Source organism: Polypterus senegalus, chromosome 5, assembly GCF_016835505.1.
Source record: "Polypterus senegalus isolate Bchr_013 chromosome 5, ASM1683550v1, whole genome shotgun sequence".
NCBI classification, from domain to species: domain Eukaryota; kingdom Metazoa; phylum Chordata; class Cladistia; order Polypteriformes; family Polypteridae; genus Polypterus; species Polypterus senegalus.
In genome coordinates, this window is record NC_053158.1 from 66,838,861 (window position 1) to 66,863,424 (window position 24,564).

Genomic DNA, 24,564 nt, shown 5'->3' on the forward strand with positions numbered 1-24,564 from the left:
TACACAGTGTGTTCTGCATACTGGTGCCATCTATGATGGGGAATTCCCGTTTCATGGTGATTCCCTTAAACGCCATGTTATGTCAAAATATTGTGAAAATAATTCAATTCAAAACAATATGTTTTTATATTTTTAAATAATAGTTAATAGTTGGTTAAAATTATTATCACATAATTGCTGTGTTTCATGAATTATCTGTTATTTAACTTAAATTTCTAGTGCGTAGAAAGTGTTATTTTCTGTTTTAAGCAAAAACAAAAAGTCATCCTAGTTTGAGGAAAAAATATTCTGGTAAGTCTATTTAATTCTATTCTTGGATATTTTTAAATTCATTTACATTATGTAAAAGTGAAAATCGTACGGCTGTTTACTATTGGATAAAATTGTTTATAACTTTTTTTACTAATAAAGGTTTATCAACAAAATTTTCACAAAATATTCTTCAACTCTTGTACTAAGAATATGTGTAAATAGATTTGCTAAATTGACACAAAAGCCATGAATAAATTAAATAATCAAAATGGTAAATCTACAGTTTTCATGTCAAAATGAAGAAAACCGTACATTTCAAAAAAACCTTTAAAATCGACCCCAAACGTTAAAATATTTTAAATTTCGGGTGCCGTTTTCTCTTCAAGTAATGATAAAAAAAAATAACTTAATTTTGGGGTTAAAGTCAGTTTCTACAGGTTTTGGCAGGAGATTGGATAATTTGTAGTCCTTAGAATAATGGCAGATAAAATTAATATTTGTAGCCATTTAAGCCACTTTATAGTCACTTTGAGACCTAAAACATCCTTAAATATGAGATGTAAAAAATTTCAAAAAAGCTGAAACAAAATCTGCGCTAATTGATATTTTGGAATTTGGTTTGTTCATCAAAAACTAGAGATTTTCATGAAAATTTTGATCCTAGTCTCATTTTGATACGACAATTTTCACGACCCCTAGGTACTATAACAATTAAAGTTGTTCGGTTTACGACATGTAGGCGGCAGTTTTACAGTTTTTAATGCATATAACCGCTCTAAGCATTACATTGCCGTATGACTTTAACTGTCATGAATTTTTTCCATTTTTATTATTTAATTTATTTATGGCTTTTGCGTTCATTATTTAGCAAATCTTTTACACACATTCTTAATATAAGGTTTAAAGAATATTCTGTGAAAAGTTTGTAACTAAATCTTTCTTAGTAAAAAAGTTATCAAAAGTTTTATCCAATAGTAGTCAGCTATACGATTTTCACTTTTACATAATGTAGTTTACGGATACTTCTTTTTTCTACTCCCTGCCTAGAATTCATACAATCCTTCATACGGCACTTGTCAGTTCCCCCTGTCCCCCCACCTTAAAAGCACATGATTTAGAATCAGCAGTAAGCTGGGAATTAAAATGTCTGCATTATTCAGTTTATGAAATGCATAACTGTGTTGAATGCCACATAATAATTCAAATAACATATTCTGGACGCTTTATCTCTATTATGTATAGAAGCAGATGTGTTACGTAAGATTGATTATGAAGATTTAATCAAAGAGTTTGCAAGGAAAAAAGTAGGAGAAAATTATTAAGATAAAAATAAAATGAAGCATACAAAAATAAATATTATTTTCCTTCTTACTATAAGTATTTTTGTTTAATTTTGAGGTTTTGATAGTAAAATAAAATTTTATTTTCTAGTTTGTTATTGTTCAAATATTTTGAATTACTAGTGTAAGGGGCACCAAAATTACTTAGTGCTTAGGGAATCTAAGGGTCTTAATCCGGCCCTGTGTGGTTGAATGTGCTGCCTGTACAAACACTGTGTGATGACAACATATTTCTCTTTGATGAAGTAAATAAAAAAAAAAATAAAAGCACTTCAACTGATGATCAATCCATCCAGTTTTTGTAATCATGCTTATCCAGAACTGGGACATAATGAAGCTCATTGTGTGCAAGACAGGAACAATTCTTGGACAGGATGCCAGCCCATCACAGGGTGAACACACACATGAACACTCACATATATATCAAGGGCCAATTTAGTGTCACCAACCTACCTAATCTGCATCTTTTTCAAGACAGTTAAACCAATCCCAGAACACCTAACGCCATTGATACATTATATACCTTGATTAAAACACAAGAATGTACAATACGCAGACAAAAAGAGTTTTCTGTCATTTCATTATCATGACTTTTGATATGATGTAAATATGCAGCAGTATGGTCGTGACTCCAAAAATATACAGTTTTTGTTTTATGGTTTTCCTGCAACCCCACATGCCTCAGTGTCAAACTCCATTTATGATTAGGATAATCTGTTATTATATTTCTCTACAAGCAGGAGAAACCACTAAATATATATATACATCTAAAATGTAACCAAATACTATAAAGAAGTTTGAATTTTCTATCTGCGTTCACATGTGTTTAACTCCATAATCCACTGAAGTTCTGTAAGGTTTAGTGCCATCTTTTGACATTTGACATCTTTAAACCTGTAAATATCCTGATATGAATGTGCACAGTGCTGTGTTTCTGTATGCTCTGTGAAATCCTTGTGTTCTATTCAGGATGATATCCTACCTGCACCACATATTACCAGAAACGGCTATGACTCCTTATGATCTCTGCTCGAATGTTGATTGCAAAAATGAACAGATATTGTTATCTCAGTCTTAGAATTAAATAAATATTTTTTCAACATTTTTTATGTAGCCACCAAACCATTTTGAAAAGGTGTTTAATTCAATTCCCAGAAGCACTGAGCATAAAGTTAGAACCAGCCTTGGATGGATGGAACACCAGTCCACTGAAGAACTCAGTCACTCACTCACCTACTCCTAGAAGTCCAGTACTGACTTGTACATCCCTGTGATGTGAGAGTAAAATCAAAGTAGAAACTGCAGAAAAATTAATGAAAACACAAAGGACATGTGAATTTCACACAGACGTGGATCAGGCTTGGAGCTTTGAAATACCAGATAACATTTTTGAAGACAATGTATACTAATATGTAAAGAATATTTGTATTGTAAGTGAAAATATCAAAGTAAGTTAAGCTTCTATCATAGATGTAAAATATTTATTCAACTTTTTGAGCCACTTTAATACCTTTGGGCGGCTAAAATAGTTAAAACACTGAGTAACAGGAGTTATACTGCCGTATTGTTAATTCTGTTTTATTATAGAATCTGTCTTCAAACCACTTCAACAACTACACTTTTTATTGATCCATTTTCAGTAGCATATGTGTGCCATCAAAGTATGAAATCCCTCAGACAGCTGTGCTTTTGGATGCAGTCAGTGATGGACGTCTTTCTTTAGGATCTGAATCTACTCAGTCTCATATTGTACTGCAGAGCCAACTTCCTAATGTCATACCACCATACAGGCAAGGGAAAGATGCACTTTTGCTTAAATCACCACAGGTACAGTGCTTGTTTTCCTGTTATTTAAATGTAATATATTTAATGGTGTGTATATATATATATATATATATATAATATTCACCCTTACCTGGCTGGGATGTTATGCCTCCCATTTCGACTGAACATTGTTAAGTTTGAGCAATAATTTCAGAGGTTTTATTCTGCTGCTGTGGTTAAGGGTTCCTTCTGAGGCTCCCGAGAGCTGGGACAAGCCTTATAAGTACCTCATCCTCTTTGGCCAGGTGTATTTGGAATTGGCAAAAGAGCAGGAGACTAGTATATTTAAAGAGAGGAAGAAATGGAGGCAGGAATTAGCATTACATTTGTGATATGTATACAATACACACTCACTGAGCTGGTGTGGGTTTAAAAAAAAAAACATTGAGTGAGCAGCAATTCTGCTAACAGACGTGCCTTGTTGATGAGGGAGGTCAAAGGAGAATGGCCAGGGTGTTTTGAGCTACCAGAAATGCTATGTTAACTTGGGTACAGCTGTGGTGAGCAGGAAACCATCTTAGAATGCATAGCACATCAAAACTTGTAGGTAATGGGCTACAGCAGCAGAAGACCATGTTGGGTTCCAGTCTTTTCAGCCAAGAACAGAAAGCTCAGGCTGCAATGGGCACAGGTTTAACAAAACTGGTCAGCCGAAGATTGGAAAAGTGTATCCTGGTCTGATGAATCTTGATTTCTGCTGAGGTACACAGATGGTGGTGTCAAAAATTTGGTACCAACTGCATGAATTCATGCACTCAACTTGCTTTGTGTCAATAGTCCAAGCTAGTAGAGGCAGTGTATTGGTGTGAGGAATGTTTTTTGGCACACTTTGGACTTAAAATTCCAAGACCATTTTGAGTATTGTTGATGGCCATGTGCATCCCTTCATGGCCACAATTTACTTCTATTGGCTACCTCCAGCATGATAATTTTGACAGGTGTCTTGTCACACTTAACAGGTAATCTAACTTAGACACCATTTAAATATCCGACTACGCCACCTAGTTTTATTAACAGACTGGGAACTCCTGAAATTTACCAATAATAGCACACAGGTTTCTTTAAATTGGGCGGTGAGTAAACACACAATGAAAGACACAACAGTAATTTCAGGAAAAGCAACAGTAACTTCTATTACACCAGACAATAATAAGGACATTAAAAAGATAAATGAACATAAACAAAATCTAACAGTATCAGGAAGAAAATTCCTTTTTTAGAAAGGAAAGCACACAGTACACACTCTAAAAGTCCATTAAAAACAAGAATTGGAGGATACAACCTTTAGTGGTGCAGAGTCCAGTTTGTTCTCTGTGTTACCCGAACACTTAATTGTTCAACTGTCCACGGATGCACTCCGTTCACTGGACACTCGCTTCCCAACAGAAGTTTTGTCAAAATTTGTGGACTCTCTGTCAGCGTCTCTTCGTCGTTCCTTTTGTCCACTCTGGGCTCCTTGTGTTGCTGTGACCTAGGCACGCCTCAGTTCTCATCTGCCAGCTTTGCTCGGTCCTTTCATGCGGCTTCCCTCTCTCGCTAGACCCACAACTGACGCCTCCCTGAAAGTAAGTGTTGCAGTCCTTGTGCCTCACATTGTGCCAGCCAGGTACCCTCGTCTGCCTACGAGGCCCTGTGCTTTGTCCAAGTGTCTTGGCAGCGTTCTCAGTGGACCGTCCCTCTTTTGCCTTCTCCTGCCCAGAAGCTTAAATCTCCTTCAAGTCCTTGCCATTATCAGTTCTGGACAAAAGGATTAAACAATGGCACATCTAAATTTCCTGGGTTTAACAATTAATGAACATACAAGTTAACAAAATGTATTGTTACCAACCAGAGTACAGATCTGCTGATTAGCAACCAATAATGTCAAACATGTTAATTTCCAAGTCAGGTAAATACAGACATCCTTCAAGGAAGGAGCACTTCTGTTATCACAACTTGGTATTGTCTGTAATCCCAACCAGCCAAAAACTTCAAAGTGGTGACTCCTTTGCAATCCACCAAATACCTACAATCTGCAGACAGCCTTTTAACTTCTCACCCCCAGTGCCAACAATGGATACCTATTGCCTGTTCATCTGCTGGGTTTTAAATGTAATATCGACATGTTTCTTTTCCTAAGAGAGAAATGGAATGACTCAGTGTACAAAAAATGTCCCCTTCTGACATAATGCACCATGTCACAAAGCAAAAGTCATCTCAAACTGGTTTCATGAATATGACATTGTGTTCAGTGTTCTTCAGTGACTTTCTCAGTTACCAGATCTTAATCCAATACAACAGTTTTGGGATGTGGTTAAACAGAAGATTCACCACATAAATAAGCTGACAAATACGTAGAAATTGTTTGATGCAATCATGCCACCATGAACCAGAATCTCAAAAGAATGTTTCCAACAACTTTATGTATATAATTTAAAACCTAATTAAGAAATGGTTGGTTTAAGTGGAACCTCAACTAATGATTTATTTAAACTTATGATTCCCTTTACACATCTGGTTGCATTTCTTGCATTTCCTGCTCCAGATACAAAACAACCTCAGATCAAAATACCATTCACCTTCACCTCAGCCAGGGTACTCTTTTCAACCATGGTGGATTTCTACCAAAGTACAAAATAAAAAAAAAATAATAATAAATAATAAAAAATAAAAATATATATATATATATATATGTATATATATATATATATATATATATATATATATATATATATATATATATACAGTTGATTCCACTTAATTGGGACACATTAGGACTAGGACCAATTAAGGCTGCCCCAATTAAGCGAATTCCACAAACAAGAAATAATTTTCTTTCAATATTTTAATATTGAAATTATTATTATTATTGTTATTATTATTTATGTAATAATAATTATTAATATAATTATTATTTATTATTGAACAGAAATATAAATTACAAGAAAATAATATAAACTGTGAAGAAAAAATAATAATAAATTCTAAAATAAAATAATAAGGTACGTATTTTAATAAATTATTGAACCAAAATATAAATTATAAGAAAATAATATAAACTGTGAAGAAAAAATAATAATAAATTCTAAAGTAAAATAATTAGGTATGTACATACAATTTAATTCTGCAAAAATGCATCAAATGTAGTCTGTCTTTTGGTTTTGTAAGTTTGCACTTCTACAAAATCAGCACAGATATTCAGTGCAGATATAGGGCTCCCTTCATTGCCTTCCTGCATAAAATAACGCAGTTATTCACATGCACAGGTGGATCATCATCATCATTGTTAATGACTTCAACAACTGCATCCTCACAGTCTTCATTTTCACCATAGCATGTGTAAAGGACCGAGAGACAGTAGCAAGGGTTGGGGTTTTTCCGGCCCGTATATTGTACAGTTTAAACAAAAACAGGTCAAAATCATAAACTAAACAGTTCATATGACTCCTGGCATTTTATTGGGGAGGAGCCGGAAGTGGAGGAATGTCGGGAAGGACCGCAAGGGAGGATGGGAAGGATGACGTCAGGGCAAGATGGCGGAGGAAGGGCGGAAGTATCGCACATCCATGCCTATGGTGCAGGACGGTCTTTTTCCTATGAGGAAGCAGAGGGAGAAAGTTAATACCCCACCATTCCCTGGCGAGTGGTTTCAGGTGCTGTCGAATCAATCCAGCCTCCTACTCGCGTGACACATGGTAACTTGTCATCTATTGTAGAAAATTCTTTGTTATTTACAATAGGAACTTGTAATACGTCCTCATTTTCCTCAATGCTCAAAATTTCGGTAATCTCCAAAGGTTTTAAGCCTCAAACAGTAAAGCAGTTCTGTATGGTGCTGGTTTTTATAGCTTGCCAATTGTCATTCCACACAGTTAATTTTCTTGTTGTAAGAGACACGCTATGGTAGATTTTGGTACACCAGCTATCTCAGGGAGCCTACGATGGCTTGTATTAAATGTCTGGCTTTTAATTTTATCCAGCAAAGCAATTTTACGTGAAAGTGTAAAATCATTTCTTGGCATCTTGGCAAGGTTTATAAATTTTTAAATAAAATTGATTAAAAACAAGTGTAGGGTGTAGGGGTAACAGAATACGGTATAGTAGTGATGAAGGTAGTCTATTAAGCAGACACATGCTACTCCACTCTAAGATTGTACTAGCCGAACTTACTCGTGCTTCTTCGACAGGTGATGATAGATGATTGACTGGCATCAGTTGTCTGCTGCTGTCCCAATTAAGTGGAATATTGTCCCAATTAAGCGTTTAAATTATGTATTAGTTTGGTTTTCGTTCTTTGAGATTTGGCCCAAATAAGCAGCTACCCCAAGTAACCGGTGGCCCAATTAAGCGGAATTGACTGTGTGTATATATATATATATATATATATATATATATATATATATATATATATATATATATATATATATATACAGTATATATATATATATATATATATACAGTATATATATATATATATATATATATATATATATATATACAGTATATATATGCTTGAAGTACTGACTATATAATCTTCAAATCATTAAGCTACAGCTAAATCAGTGTAATCACCAATGCAAAGGAGTACAGAAAACTGTAAATGTCTAATAGGTTCCATCAAAGATTAAATATAAAAAATAAATCTCGGTGCCCAATGTTTCTCTCCCTATAGGCACTTAATGCTTCAGATGGGAAATTCTATCACTCTTAAAATTATTTGTTCATTAAGGAGGAGTTGATCCCAGTCCTTATTATCAGCAGTCTCTGCCATGTTTGGTGCCACCCTGAAAGTCACTGCCCAGAAGGCATAAGAGGATATTGTATGAGCTTAAAAAATCCATTGTCTATAAGGACACAAGTAGAAATTTTGGGCATAAACTCATAAAAGTTAAAATTGTACATCATCCAGCTGTGATTATAATGAAGGCAGCCTTTAAATCACTAGATTTATAAGTTACAGCTGTGACCAAGTTATGGTTATCTATAAGCTAGATGATTTACAAATTTAGTTCTATACTTTTAAGCATTAAAACAAATTCAGAAACATAGACAAATGTAATAGTTAGATAATATACAGTTAACCAATTGCAGGCATGTTGAATTCAGTTGTACTTAAGGGTAACTCTTCTTTTTTGCCTAATTTGGTTTTCCTTTGCAGAAAATTTGATTTCACTAGTAAAAGTTCACTCATCAAATTTTTGAATATACTGTATTAAATTATAAATTGAGAAGGTTTTTCTTTTTGACAGAATCAACTTACATTTAATACACGTATCTCAAATGCTGGACAATATGTGGTTGTTATTCATTATTTGCAACCAGAACATGCCGCATTCCCTGTTGAAATTGTAGTTGATGGTGGAAGGCCTTGGATGGGTGAGTTAACATCTCTCATTGAATGCCCAGTAAGTATAACCGTGCTTATGAGACAGGGGACGTCTATGTGTATATAATTTTTCCAGCCAGTGATGCGTTGTGATTTTATTTATATGACTGCTACAGAAGTTCATTTGGCAGTCTATTCAAATTCAACTGTTTTAATCACGAGCTCAATGATTTAATAGCTGCCTTTATTTATGTGTTTTAACATAGCAATATCACATAACACCCTTGGTGTAGTTTACTCTGTCTATGGTGAAGTGTTTTAAAAGCTAAATATTCAGCCGAAGATGCACAACTGGCATTATTTTAATAATGTTGTTAGCATCATGTAGAGTTGGCTAAATTAATGAGTCATCTTTGAGATTTTATGCCTAAAATTATTTTTTTGTGTTTATTTTTGTTTTGGTTAATTTTATGATAATTCATTGATCTGAATTGTATATTCAGTGTTGCATGTTGGGATTTTTGTATGTATTAGCTTATAGGTGCTAGACTTTGGGCGTCGCAGGCAAAATGGAACGTGTGGAGTTGAATTGTTCAGGATGAACACGTGTTGGCGTTAGTCTGATGTGTATGTAGTGTCAGGCATATCTGTTGCAAATAGAAAATACTGTTGGTATTATATGTATCATAATCATGCATCAGCCCTTCATGAAACCCAATGCCCCTTGCTAAATTTGTTCTGGGGCTGGCCCAGGTTGATCCAAGAAAATGTTTAAGCGGTCTGATTGGTAATGGCAGCACAGGGTTTGTACAAAGATTAGGAACTTAATCAAGACAAACTTATGGCCTGCCTTTACTGGCAGTTCCTTGTTTGCTGGTAACAATTATATGCCTTGGTCCTCCTCTGGAATGGCACTCAAAATAATCTGTGCAGTTTAGATGCATGTTGATTCATATAGTGTACCATATATGCAGCCACAGAATTGAAGATATATCAGAGGTCAGATAGTGCTCACTCTCATGTGGCTAAAAGCTATTTTCCCTCTAATAACTTGTTTAGTTAACTGGTTGAAGTTTCATTCATTGCTGAAATTAACTGAATAAATCACTCTTTTATGTAACAGAAGATATATCACCACTGTGGCCACCAAGAGTCACACCAGCTCCCCAAAACCGACCCAGACAGACACCAGGTACAAGTCCCTGCAACACACAAGGCTTTATTTTCAAGGGAGAAATGCTTTTCACCTGTCCCCCACCAGAACCAAACACTGTACAATTAACAGCACACATCACTTTTCTTCTCTTCCTTCTCTTTTTCTATCTGCCTTCGTCTTCACTCATCTGCTAGCAAGCTTTGTCCCTCTTCCTCCTGACTGTGGCTCCTTAGGTGAAGTGAGGTGGTCCCTTTTATGCTAAACCTGGGAACACTTCAGGTAGCCCGTCAGCCTTTTCTGGAAGTACTCCCAGGTGTGGTGGAAGCCCAAAGTAGAGCTGTGCAGCTCCCCCTGGGAGCCCCCACGGAACCCAACAAGGCTGTGCCAAACTCCTACTCCCATGGAGTCCTGTGAGAATCTGAGGCACCGCTGCAACCCGGAGGTTTGCCATCTAGTGCTTGGGGAAGGCAGTGCCTTCCTTTACAACAGGAAAGAGCCCTGGCAGTCTGTCATACCTTCCAAGGAAGGAACACAATCAATCTGTCAGTTGTACTGTATGACCTACCATTTTATGAGGTCTTCTTTGTTCATTCAAATTAAGACACAGTTTGCTCTGCAGAACTAGCAACGCATAAGTTAAATTTAGCACATTCTGTAATGGGTTGCTTTCTGCAGTGAGGCTAAGCTTTTGAATGATCTGCTATGAGAGTACTTGTCAACGTACTCTTGATAGACTAGTAGTAAAGCACTATTTTTGTTGTTTCACTGCAATTAACCTTGTTTTATTAGTGAGAGCAGGATGTTTTAAATATGTGGAAGCAGTGGTTTTAAAACTGTGACTGTCATGACTGCATACAATGAATTCAAATTGCTGACTGTACTTTACCTATAATTGTTTTGTGTACAGTTGTAAAACTGGCCAGCCATACAACTGCCTCAGGGATACACACTGAATCCTTGGTGGGTTTTAAATTTCTAACCTTGTCATTTAGAGATACTAGGTCACTACAGCGAGTAATGGGCAATAAAATAGTAATTATAGCATCAGTGAAATGTTACTTTGTAATTTATGTTGTAACAAATTTAACACACGTACCTCCAGTCCTCAGAAAAAGGACATTCAAAGGGGTAAAGTCTACCAATTGTGACAGATTAGGGCTCTGTCACTCCCTTGAACCCTCAGACCACATGTCAGACACTAGGTAAAAGTCCAAAGATGAATATTTATTATAATAATAAAATGCACAATGCACCCTCCTCTCCACAATGCTTCAATAACAATAACCAATAAACAAATCCTCCAATCTCCCAGACACTTAGCCACCCTGCCTCCCAACTCAGCTCGTCCGTCTGAGATTTCCCAGAGTCCTTTTAAAGTCTTTGACCCGGAAGTGCTTCTGATCTCCCCAGTCCATGTGATTCCTAGCACTTCCGGGTCAGATCAAAACTCCTCTTTTCTTCAGCCCGAAAGTATATCATTTCTTCCGATTCCGTAATTGTGAATTACTTCTGGTCTATAAGGAAAGTATAAGTCTCTGGGCCTCCCTGCAGCGTCCTCCGGTGGCACCCCATGGTATCCAGCAAAGCTGTGACTAAAGACTCCAACTTCCATGATGCCCTGCTGGAATTCGGGGCCCTTCCATTTTGCAGGGATGGCTTCATCTGGCGGTTTGGGGGTGTTGGCCGGGATACACGGCCAGCAATCCCTCACACAATATAATGATAAACGTGATTATGACTTATGGCCTTATCAATGCAGGGTCTTATGGGCTGTTTATACTGCATATAAACCACTGAAAAAGTTTGCCAGAACTTCTTGTTGGTAATATTAGAGGAAGCACATTTTTACTTGTTGAAGTTGTCTGCCATCTGTCTGTGCATTTTGCTTTTTGTGTTATTCAACTTTGTTACTGTCGATTAAATTTTGTTTTCAAAGCAAACGAGGAGAGGTGTCTTCATTTTAATGACTTGAAAGTGTGTGTGTGTAAGCTAGGAATGCGCTGATCAGGTTTTTTTTAGAGCCAATACCGATTACTGATATCATATTACTGGATCGGCCGATACCAATACCATTTTTTTTTCCTTTATCTAGTTAAGAAAAAATTTTGCACTAAGCACTTGCATAATCTGAAATAAAGCTTTATTTAAAAATAGTACCTTCAACCATTGTCTATAAAAATATGTGTTCTCAAAAATTTTTCAATGTTTGTTTCTTTTTCAGTTTACCAGCTAGATATTCTAAATACTGTTTATCATTTTAATTATGCAGTACTTGTTTTTTTACCAAAAAAAACTCACACTGTAAGAAACAAACAAAAATAATAAATGCAGTACAAATCTTGAAAAAAGACACAAACCTATCAAATGTCCGTAAGAGGTTTCAAGAGGATACAAGGCTAAAATGCTTAACAAGTTTACAAGTAAAATAGACAAACTGATAAACAGACTCTATTTTAGTGCCCTTTTAAGAGGGCCAATGCTGCATATTTGCACTGCAAAACGTTTTTGTTTTTTTGTCAGATTATTCTCCGGGAGCTAGCCAACGGGTCAGGAATATCTCAGCCAACCTTCACTCCTTCGTGCCCGCTGTCAGGGTCGGCTCTGCCATTTCGTCGAACTAGAAAGTCGTGTATGGCCAACCCTGGCAGCAGGAGACAGTGTTTTTTAAACATATCCAACTGTGACTTACGAACGCTTGGACACATTACAACTGTTCAATTATGTTGTCTTATATTATTTTCACACACTAGTGATGTTTAGTCTTAACATCTCATGACCTATATGTGGTCTTCCAAATTCCAGCATGTACCTTACTCAGCTTCTGTTTTCTTTAGGTGAAGGTTTGTTGATTTAATTTTGTTATCCTGAGTGCTGAATCTGCACAAATGTTCTTCACATCCGCTCAACAGTAAAAAATAAAAATAGACAACATAAGTGGCATCATGTTGGCGCGCAAAAAAGTTTCAGATTTTGGAACCTCGGATTAGGGATACTCAACATGTAATTTGTTTTAGTAGTTAAGTAGTAGTAATTAAATGTACAAAGTGCTGTGTGTTAAAACAGCATGGGTGTTGTACAAGAGTGGTGAGGAAGTACTTTGTAACTTCTTGAACCTTTCTGCTGTCTATCTGTGATTGTAGTTTTTGTGCTGCTCCAACTTACCTTTGATTTGTAAAGGCTTGGCATAATGGCTGTTTCAGTTAATGAAAGCCTGTACCTTTTTAAGCAAATGAGAAGAAATGTCTGTAGTTGGTTTATCAATTGAGGCTTTCATACGGTCTCCCTGTTAGTTAGCATGTGTCACTTTACTTGGAGATGAAGTTCGTATGTTGTGCAGTGAGAGGGAATTAAGAAGGTCGGTGCAGTATGCTTGAAAATTTTTTTTGTAGCAACAGGGCTTTGTCTTTTTGCCCACACCTCCCTTGTGTATGTTAGTGCAACGTGGCTACTTCATGTCTAGGTGTTATCATGTCAGCCCGAGGTACGCAGCAGCAGCATGTACAGTATTGCTCATGGAGGCATGTGTGCCTCCATTTCTATGAGACAATGCATGCTGCTACATCTTCACTCAATTGGAGAAGGAGTTAAAGCACGTGGCTGTGTATGTCATGTCAAAGTGGAACGTGGCCTAATTGATGCCTCACCTTCAATTCTTGGATCGTGATGTATGTGTCACAGATCAAACTGTTGAATTAAAGCATGATCATGCCATCAGGCAACAAAGGCACACTGCCATGTCTTTGCCTACCATGAAGGGGACTCGGAGCCCGGTTTTAGTCCCGCCGTGTCCCAATCGTAAAATTCATGGGTTGCACGTGTCATTGCATAAGCTATCGAATGAGACCAAGAAAAAGCTTCAAAGACCAGGGATGCAGTTGTAATTCATAAGCCATCATGATGATAAAAAATTGGACTGTGACAGTTCTTTTTAACTTGTCTTTATTGATTAAAAAGAACATTCTAAGATAACATACAAATGGAATAACTGAGTTTTTTGCTCATTAGGCTCCTTCAGTGCTTCTTTCTGCCCACATGTCTATGGCTGCCGTGACCAGGTGATTGCAGATAACCGCATAGCCCTAGATATACCTGATCAGGAGCTATTAATCACCCTAAAGGTGCCACATGGGAAAACATTACTAGTGGTAAGCAAATAATTTAAGCAATTATTTAAAAAATGAAAGTTTAAATCTACTGACTTTAAATATAACTTTTTTTTAGTTTTAACGTTTGTATGCCTAAGTTGATTAGTTGCATTTTACTGTCTTGGGTACTGTCATCACTTTCATTCTTATCGTAAAAGGATCTGTTCTTTCCTGTAAATATTAACTTTGTTTAAAAACAGATAAGCTGCTCACAAGATTCACTGTGTTACAGGATTACATCTTGGTTGTTTCTGTGGATAATTACAGCCCTGATATCCTCAGTGAAAAACCTTTGGACTTATCCTTTGATTTTATCAACAACTGTGGCGAAAACAGCTTCTATATTGAGTAAGTTTGTAACCTCTTGAATGGTTAGTAATTAGTTTCTTGTTGTAAAAATGCATCATCTTTTTCATTTTATCCAATATCAGGGTTGTAGGGGCCCACAGCATTGGATACATGCAACAGCAAATCCTTACCTAGGTGTCAGCCCCATCACAGGGCAAATTCTCACACACATTCCCATTCAGTCACACCAAGCTAATATAGAATCGGTAATTAACGTGTTATGCCTTTGAAATGAGGAAGGAAAACAGTTGTCCCAAAAGAAAACTCTCAGACAAACACAAAATGAGCAGTCTTCACAAAGAAAGCGACAAGACGAGGATTCAAACGGTGTCATTAACCACTGCACCTCCATGCTGCCTTCATAATACCTTAATGGAATAATTTATGCCTTCTTTTTCTCATACTATGGTACTTATCGCTCACTTGGCTTTTATTTATTGATTTTACAACTAAATGCTTAGTTATTTCTCTCCATATAAAAAGCTGAGCTGTCTTTTAAACAGAAAAACCATTGAGGTAATGTAGTCATTAGCAGTGCTGCTTCATGAATTCAGCAGCTGGGATTTAAATCCTGCACCCAATTGTAGGCTTATAGAGTCTCCATGTTCTCCTGTGTCTTTTTGATTTTCCTCCGGTGTTCCACTCACATCCTCAAACACAAGCAAGTTTGGTTTATTAGGTTCCAAGGGCTGCTTTCTTTTCTTTGGACTGCCAAAGAAAAGGTTAAAGGTTATTTCCATGCTGAAAAGAAAAGACAGTAAAAGACACGTTTCAACTCTATAGCCTTCATCACGGGCGTCAAGCATAACTCCGTGCGTAGAATTCGCACTATAACATGGCGTAAGCACAAAAGTCGAAATAATCTTACGCACAGAAAAATCCAGATGCATAAATCTGTGCATTCGCCAACTTCCGCTACATAAATCCCGATCAACGTGAAGAGTAACGCTCTTGCACGCGCCTGCTGTCCACCCTCAACTCCTCCCAGAATTACGCCTCTTTGAATATGTAAATCAATATAAATAGCCCTTAAGCTCAGCATTCTGTGAAAAGACAATGGGGAAAGCACGGGGGAAAATAGAAGAATTTCAGCGAAGTGGAGGCAAAGAAAAACCTACTGTTTGTTGGTTTAAACAGTGGTATAAACAACAAAAGGAAGTTCATCGAGTGACATAGCATGTCATAGAAAATCGAAAGCTCAAGTTCACAAAGTCGCACAGTGGCCGAAATAAAAAAGAAGTTGTCAGATATCAAAGAAGCCATGAAAAGGGGAGTCGTAGCCCATTGTCTGAGTGTCGTATGAAAGCATATTAGGGTACAGAGAAAAAAAAAGCGCAAAATGTCAACTTCAATCTCTAAATTTCCACTTTAATCATGTAGTTTATTTTGTTATTATAGTAGATCATAAACTTCTTAAAATCGTTTAATTTATTAGTTTCTTAAATCCCATCATAGCTAAAGTGGCATGTTAAATGCTTTGTTTTGTATTTGATCTTTTATGTGTGTGAATCACTACGTGGTTCCGGGTTTTCTCTTACTCCGACTGGACACAGAATCCATTACATTTGTAATATTACAGCTCTCTGAATAATTAAAAACTGAGATGTATACTTGATATAATTTTCATGATTATAGGTGTTAAAGCATGTTATTAAACATGGGAACATGGTGGCACAGTGATTGTGCGCGAGCTTCGATGAAATAATTTTTTGCAGCAGTACTGTCTCTTTCAAATGTACTAATCCCCAATTCCTTTCCTTCCTTTTCTTTCTCTAAATAAACACTCACTCACCACACAATCAGTTCTGTAATAGACGTTAAGCCATCTGTAAGCTTATAACGCCGATTTCTCAAAACTTTTAAGGATCATTGAAATATCTTCGGAGTACATGTTTAATTATTCTATCCTTCATGCCAGTCCCAGTGAAGCATACAGTGAGCAGCAGGAACAATCCGTCAACGGAGCGCCAGTTCCTAGCGTAGCGACACCGTGTCCTTTAATTATTAACAATATAGATGATTTTAAATGAAGTTAAAGTTTTAACTGTATAATATAATAAACATATTTTGCTGCAGTTCATATATAAATATGCGCTTAATAAAGTGGCTCAGGTTGTGTAATATTATAACTGTAGTGCAAGTTTACAGTGAGGTGATTGTACTTATAACTACAAACAGTTCTGCAAGTAGCACTTCTGATTGAGTGCGTTTAGAGCTCTTGGAATGAAACTGTTTCTGAACCGCGAGGTCCATACAGTAAATGTTTGAAGCGTTTGCCGTGTGAGCAGCAGTTCAAATAGGAAGCATGGCTGAGGCAGTGTGTGCTTGATGCTGTGTACCAATAATTCTCTTTCCAATCAGCTGCTCCGAGTGGTGCAGTGAGAGTAATATGGAAAAAGATGATCCGCTGTGGCAACCTCTAACGGGAGCAGCTGAAAGAAGAAAAAGAAGGTGCAGTGAGAGTAACAACGCTAAAGCAGCTATGCTATTTGGAATAGTTTGGCTATTTTGTGGACCATTATATTGTTACAGGTTAATTACAATCAGAAGCCTTAAACTAATAAACAATATATGGTTAATTGCAGTGTATTTATAAAGCCACGTTAGGGATGTAGATCTGAAAAAGAAAGATAAACCACACAGGAACAGTAGCACTGCTTTGACGCTGGGTGCCGCCAGTCTGCAAAATTGAGCAGAGAACTTGCGTATGACAGGGTATGAGGTGCCGTGGAAAAGTGCGTGGCTTTATGCCAAGTTTAGGTTTTATACATCTCGATTTGAACGTGGAAACGTTCTTACGCAACATTTCTGTGCGTACGCAGCGTTTATACATGACCCCAGGTGTCCAGCTCTAAAGGAAAAGGCAGGTAACATGCAGGGGTGTGGTTGGGGGATGGGGGGTTTGGGGGTAAAACACCTGGGCAGATGAAAGGCAAAAGGGAGAGAATAGGTGTAAAAATGTGCCATTACAGATGATTAAGGAAAAGATTAAAAAGTTGGTCAATCATTAAGAACTGAAGAAATGTTTGAACTTAGGGTGGGAATGAGCTTAGCTTCTTCTGTTTTTCTTTGAAAAGAGTTTTTAAAATCATGTGAAAGAGCACAAACAGTGAAATCAGTGTGGTTATGATCAAATGATGTGAACTGTTCTACATTAGGCTTTGCAAGGTCTGTGGTTTTAATGATTCAAACGTGCTCTTTGAAACAGACTGCTAGCCATCTCCCTGTTTCACCAATGTAGATGACTAGACACTTAGAAATGTGTATACAATGTATAGAAATATATATACCTACAAGAAATGTATATGCAATTTTGAGACTGACAAGAGGCCTTTTGTTTAATATTAAGTTTACCAGAGGGACCAGATACAATGGTATTTCTGGTGGCATTTGCAAGTGACACAGTGGTTCCTGTTACAGCTTAGGGTGCCTAGTGGAGAATGTGGCTCATCTGTGTGAAGTGAGTAGTGGGTGAGAAATTTGTGTAGGTTAGTTGATCAAAAGAAGGGAGAGTTGGGAAAAGAGGCTCCTGTAAAAGGATCAATCTGCAAAATACAGAAATTCTGTTTAATGACCTGTGGGAGAAATACATTGTTGGGGTGAAATGGGATGACCAGTGGAATGTGGGTTTCATTATTGGGATTCTTGTTAGAGTGGATGTTATGAGGTCTACTCCTGGGTTGATTGAGGGCTCTGCCCAAAACATGAGAATGGTATCCTCTGTCTATGATGAAACTTCTCCTTCTGAGTGTTTCATTACAAAAGTCAACCTCATCACTGCAGACACAGCAGAGTGACTAGATGGAAGAAGCTTCAGAGAAGGTCACTTTGTGTGCCAGTGGCTTATAATAGACAGAGGGTTTAAGTTCTGAAAAACTGATAGAAAGACTGATATGTAAAAATGGTAGCGCTGTAGTAGAAACATCAACTGTAAACCCAGGAGATGGATGTATACTAATAAAGTCATTAATGAATTACTGTAGCTAGCTTATGGAGCAAGATTCAGCAGCAACACAATCATTGATATATGCTTTGTATAGGTGCAGTACAAAGCTGAAAATAAAAAAACAGTATAAACGGTAACACACAAATGAAGGAGTTAGGTCCAATTCTAGTACTAGTAGGTTATGCTACAATTTGTCATATTTATTTATGAATAAGCTTAGTTTTTTTTTTTTTTAGAAATTTTTTAAATACTAGGGGGCTCTGCCCCCTGCTCGTTTTGCTCGCCCACCCCCAGTTTTGCTTTATCGGATATACAATTTAAAGAGATTTTTTTCATGGGAATTGTTACATATGCGTTATTTTCACTTTTACTTTAAAACTTTTGTAAAAACAATATTTGGAATTAACTTTTCTTCAAGATTGCATTGAATTTTGATAACTGCCTGTGAGTGATTATCGTTTCTTTGACTCTCTAATAAATAAAATGACTTTCTCGAATGTTTGTCCATGCTCTTTCTTCTTCACTTTGTCATTGACTTGTCATCTAGAATGTATAAAATTTTTGTCCTGATAAAAGTTTATAAGAACTGAGAGCGCAGGAAGTGTGTCTGACAAAAGCATTCACACGACTGAGGTTAGATGACCGTGGTCTTGTTTCAAAATAGTTGTAAGTAGAGCGTGACTTGAAAGAATCTCATGTTAAAAGCTTCCATCTCACGGGACTTTATACCGCAACCACGTTTTTGGAATCTTTTAATTCTCTTTGGCAACACGAATTAGACGATCTACAAATTTCCGGCTTAAAGTTTAAATCCAAACAATATATTCAATCTCTTTTCACTGTTCCGTTATTTCACCGAATAATAATTTCCATTTGTTTGCGCTAATGCGATCTTTCCATCCTTTTTTTTGAGACTTTGGCATTTTCATACTTCCATTATCTCTAACCTGCTGTGCATGTGTACCATGCCAACATTTTTGAATTCTTTACGGCGTTCTACTTTGACATCTACTCTTTGTCTACGCCCCGGGCATAGTTAAATCTCTTTCTTGTGGGACGTATAACGCTGCTCACGTTGTGAAGGGGGGGAGCTGAATGCACGCTAAGGAGATGTGGTCGGATTAGCTGCTGTCTTGCTGCTGGCGAGCAGCAAGTTCTGTTTGTCGACCATTTAAAAGCCTGTACAGCAGCTGTCCTTTTGCCACATCGCGTTTTTGCTTTTTGTTAAGGGGTGTGGGAGGAATGGGTGGAGGGCTGAACGCACGCTAAGGAGATGCGGTCAGACCATCTGCTGGTGAGCTGCATGTTTTGGTTGTTGTGCTGCACGTCGATCATTTAAAAGCCTGTACAGAAGCTGCCTTTTTGTCTCACTGGCTTGTCTCACGTGACGTCAAAGTGTTTTCCGAGAAGATCACGTCTCCTCTCCGTCCCAAGATTTTTTTATAACAGAGAGATATAAACAGTTAATAATTCCATAGCATGTTCTTTTTAATACATCCAGTGTTTTTTAAATTTTCAATACATAAAAAATCTACCAATCTTTCATATACTCTGCTTCCTCCTCTACAGCTTGCCACTGGTTAACTAGAAATAGTGACACCTTGACTTGTCTTATGTTTAAAAAAAAATTGTATCACCTCCTTTCAGAAAGAGGAAGACAGAGAAAGAAAGTGAAAGTGAGAGTTAAAGTGAGTTAACCAAATGTACTGATAGGGTTCAAGTTAATGTACCTGCCAGTTTTCAGTATTGTGAAACCGTTTTTTAAAGACTGTTACAATTTCTGCAATTAGTAATAGTTATTTAACCATTATTATAAATTAGAGCATCTTGTGAAAACATCATACATCTAAAGTCTTTCTTTTCATTTATGTTTCCTCAGAAAGCTAGTACTTAAACACACCAGCAATGGTGCCTCAGTATTTATCAGTAATAGGCCATCTTTGCTGCCCACATATCAATATCTTTTTCCATCTAAAAAACCTGCATCAGTCAGTGACTTGCAAAAATGTAAATAAAACTTTAAAAGGAGTTTTCTGCAGCAGATCAGTGCATTATTATGATCAGGATTCAGAAGTTAGCCATCGGGTAGAGCTATTGAAAAAAGTGGTTAAGTTTAAACACCTAGGATCAGTGGTAGCCCATGATGGATAACTGGATGCAGAGATATCCCACAGAGTGCAGTTTGGATGGAACAATTGGAAGAAATTATTAGCAGTATTGTGTGATCAAAAAATAAAGGCAAAGGTCAGAGGTAAGGTTTTTAAGACAGTGTGGTAAGGCCAGTAAATATGTATGGAGGTGAGGCAGTAAAGGGAGCACTGAAGAAGGATGTTGGATGCTGCAAACATGAGAATGTTGAGATGGATATGTGGAGTTACAAAGAAGGACAGAATAAGAAACAAGACAGTCAGAAGTATAAAAATAGTATGAAAGATATCTAAGAAAGTATAGGAAAGTATTTGGAACAGATATGAACATGATTTGATGAGGAGAGACAATTGAATATGTGGGCAAATACTGTAGTAATGGAAATAGAAGTACAGTGGAAGAGAAAGCAGGGTTATCCAAAGAGGATATGGATAGATAAAATAAAAGAAAATTTGAAGGAAAATGGTCTAACTGGGGAACAGGTGCAGGTCTGAGCTGTATGGTGAAGGCTGATAATGCGCATGGATCCCACATTTATAGTTGGAAGAGGTGAAGAAGAAGAAGAAGATAAATGTATTGGCTTTGTAACTTGGCCTTGTTTCTTAAGTTTTGTAGTGCTGCCATCTTGTGATAGTTCTTGCCTTTAAGTCCATCAAATCTTGCATTTCTTTAAAAGACAGAATCACATCATGTTTCAGATGACATCCTTGAAATAAACGTCACAGCATCAGAGGGTGGCAACATGTTATATGTAGGTCATTTCAGACTCATATTTTTGAAAACTATTTTGTTGTTTCTGTTGTTTATACAGTCCATTTTCACATCATTACTTTTGACAGCTAAACACTTGAATACTTGAGTGAATACTTGAGTGAGTTTTTGTTATTTGCACCTAAATAAACTCAATTAGTAAAGACAATTGCTACATTTTCATCTGTTTGAAATGGTGTCTAAGAATTTTATGTATCATTCTAAAACGCCTTTACATTAAGTAAGTGAAAGGAGAAACATAAGGTCCATTAAATTAAGGAATTGCTTACTGCTTTACATCCATCCTTTTTTTTTTCTGAATCTGCTTGTTTCAGTTCTTAGATTCAGGTGGTCAAGAGACTAATCTGGTAATGTCAGGTGCCAGACAAGGACCAGTCATGGTAGCAGCTGTTTGTTTTTTATGAAAACTAGTAGCCTTAATGGTACTTCACAGTTGACTCTTGTAATAATGTGTTAAGCATGCTTCTGGTTTTAATCCATTTCTGGTTTTCTTTTCATTTAGCTTTCTTAGTTCCACACAGTTTTGTCAAGATATGGCCAAATCTTTGGTTGCTTTCAATAATGATGGAGCACTTCCATGCAACTGTGACACATCAGGATCTACCAGTTCCACATGTAATCCCCAAGGGGGCCAGTGTCCTTGCAAGCCAAATGTCATCGGCCGTCAGTGTAGCCGCTGTGCAATGGGATTTTACAGTTTTCCTGTCTGCAAACGTAAGTATTCTTCACAAAGATATAATGTATGCTGTTTCTCCTAAAAATAATTGGAAGTTCTAATAAAGTTTTAATGACATAAAGGGTGGCATTTAAGGTATCTTAGCTAAAAAAGTGTGTATAGTGAGTAGATGGAGATCCACAAAGGGAGAAAATGAGTCGTGTATCTTAAAATAGTTTTTATTCCTAAGCTTTTAACAACCTGCCAGGTGTCATCATCATAGGAAGATGATTGGACATAAAGCATTCTGTTGTTGTTTGTTGGTGTGGACACATAAAGATACGCTAAAGAATCTTGTAATGAGAGTTTTCATTTATTGTATCTTTATCATTGTTGTGCTAACATCTTGAACAACTTGATTGTAATAAATACTATTATCGTAAAGTTGTGGTTTATGGAGTAGGCAAAGAGAAGCAGGCACACACCTCTGATGTTTTCTGTTTGTTGAACTAATAGAATAGAAAAAAGAAACTGAGATTTGGAAAGGAAAGAAAATGGGCTGAGATTGCAGCTGATTTCTCCATAACTGGAAAACATTTATACAGCCATGTCAGATGGTGCATTAGTTAGTTGTAAAAATTTGGCAGACTTACAATACCTGGGAGTGCAGCTGGATGATAAATTGGACTGGACTTCCAATGCTGATGCTTTATGCAAGAGAGGACAGAGCCGACTTCCTTAGAAGACTGGCGTCCTTCAACATCTGCAAAAAGATGCTACAGATCTATCAGATGGTTATGGCGAGTGCCCTCTTCTACATGGTGGTGTGCTGGGGAGGCAGCACAAAGAAGAAGGATGCCTCACACCAGGACAAACTGGTGAGGAAGGAAGGCTCCATTGTAGGCATGGAGCTGTACAGTTTGACATCCGTGGCAGAGTGACGGGCACTGAGCAGGCTCCTGTCAATCATGGAGAATCCACTGCATTCACTGAACAGTATCATCTCCAGACAGAGGAGCAGCTTCAGTGACAGACTGCTGTCACTGTCCTGTTTCACTAACAGACTGAGGAGATCGTTCCTCCCCCACACTATGAGACTGTTCAGTTCCACCCGCGGGGGTGGGGGGAGGGGGGGAAGGGGGTGTGAAAACGTTAACATTATACAAAGTTTTTGTCTGTTTTATCTGCATTGTTATCACTCTTTAATTTAATATTGTTTTTTATCAGTATGCTGCTGCTGGAGTATGTGAATTTCCCCTTGGGATTAATAAAGTATCTATCTATCTACTTTGAAAAATGTCAACCTGTGCTGTAAATCAATGAGGCAATTGTACAATTCAACATCATTTGCTTTTCCTAGTTGTGTTATCTAACATTCTATCAAAGTGATAACATCTAGCAGTTGTTAGCTTCAACATTCTTTAACTGAGCGCTGTGTTGTGTGTCATCAGTCTTGTACATAATAACCTTAGCTTGAATTTTTGGTGCTGTGTCATTTTATAGGATAGTCTAATGTATAGTGCAAGTTTGTTAGTAGTGTTTTTTGGAATGATTTTGTACAAAATTATGAAGGCCTCACTTTTCTTTGTATCAGTCATGTGTCAGGGATGACTCAGACACCAGTGCAAGGATTGGGGTATCAGTCTGGCATTCCCCTTTTAATCCAAAAAACAAGTTTTAAAATGAAAGAAAAACATTCTTAAAATTTCCTTTCCTCAGATGTTTCTGAGATAGTAGAACAGTCCTCCTTGAGAAGGTTTCTTCACATTCTGCCCACATGTTGAATTCATAGCAAATGTCACAAAATGATTGAAGCTTTGGTGCCCAGGCTGAGGTGTGCTGTTCTTAAAGGCTGTCACGAATCCTCAGGCATTTGCCCTTCAGAGCTGCTGGAAAAAGGAAAGTGATGGTTAGTGGCACCATCCACTTTCATCCAGGGATGGAAATGCTTACCTTAAAAGATCCTCTAAGATTTCACCTAAGTGCGTGTGTGTACTGCAGATCTAGTAATGGATGGATGGAAGAGTCATTTTCTTAAGGGAAAGCACAGTGGTTGGTGCTGCTGCTTCATAGCTAAAGAGATCTGGATTTTAATTGTTGCCCTGTCACTGCCTATGGGGAATCTGCTCACTTTCTTTTTGTTTGCAACTGACAAAGCTAAATTGGCCTAGTATGCCCTAAAATGGACTGGAGCCCTGTCCAGTGTTAGTTTTTGTTTTGCACCTGATGTGGCAGAGAGAAGTTTCACCTGCCAACCACCCTCAGTCAGATTAACTGGGGCATCTGAATAAACGGATGAATTCTTGAATGCACTAAAATAACAACTATGTTCATCTGTTTCATATTTTGTAGCCTTTATTTTTTCAATTAATGTGAGAGTATAAACGTGGCACTACAGATTAATATTCATCTGTGCTCTTTTTCAACAGCATGCAGCTGTGGTAATAGACTGTGCGATGAAATAACTGGTCAGTGTATATGCCCGCCACAGACAGTCAAGCCATCGTGTAATATATGCCAAAAGAAGACCTTTGGTTACCATCCTCTGGTGGGATGTGAAGGCTGCAACTGCTCCGAATCAGGAATTGTTAATTTACCACATGCAGACTGTGACAGGAGCAGTGGCCAGTGCAAGTAAGCTCTTTCTCTTTTTCTAGTTACAATGGGGAATGTT

The 24,564-nt window shown here is 37.3% G+C and overlaps 1 protein-coding gene across 5 annotated transcripts in view; it reads left to right on the forward strand.

Annotated features, from left to right (window-relative positions):
• The window catches only part of LOC120530334 (laminin subunit alpha-3-like), a 385,202-nt gene that overhangs the window by 263,963 nt on the left and 96,675 nt on the right, over window positions 1–24,564 (forward strand). For all 5 annotated transcript variants that reach the window (XM_039754747.1, XM_039754746.1, XM_039754745.1 and 2 more), the window contains exons 30-35: window positions 3,233–3,419; window positions 8,645–8,771; window positions 13,883–14,022; window positions 14,255–14,370; window positions 21,738–21,949; window positions 24,320–24,524. In XM_039754747.1, coding sequence (XP_039610681.1) covers window positions 3,233–3,419; window positions 8,645–8,771; window positions 13,883–14,022; window positions 14,255–14,370; window positions 21,738–21,949; window positions 24,320–24,524 — 987 coding nt within the window. The remainder of the gene's footprint in view (window positions 1–3,232; window positions 3,420–8,644; window positions 8,772–13,882; window positions 14,023–14,254; window positions 14,371–21,737; window positions 21,950–24,319; window positions 24,525–24,564) is intronic.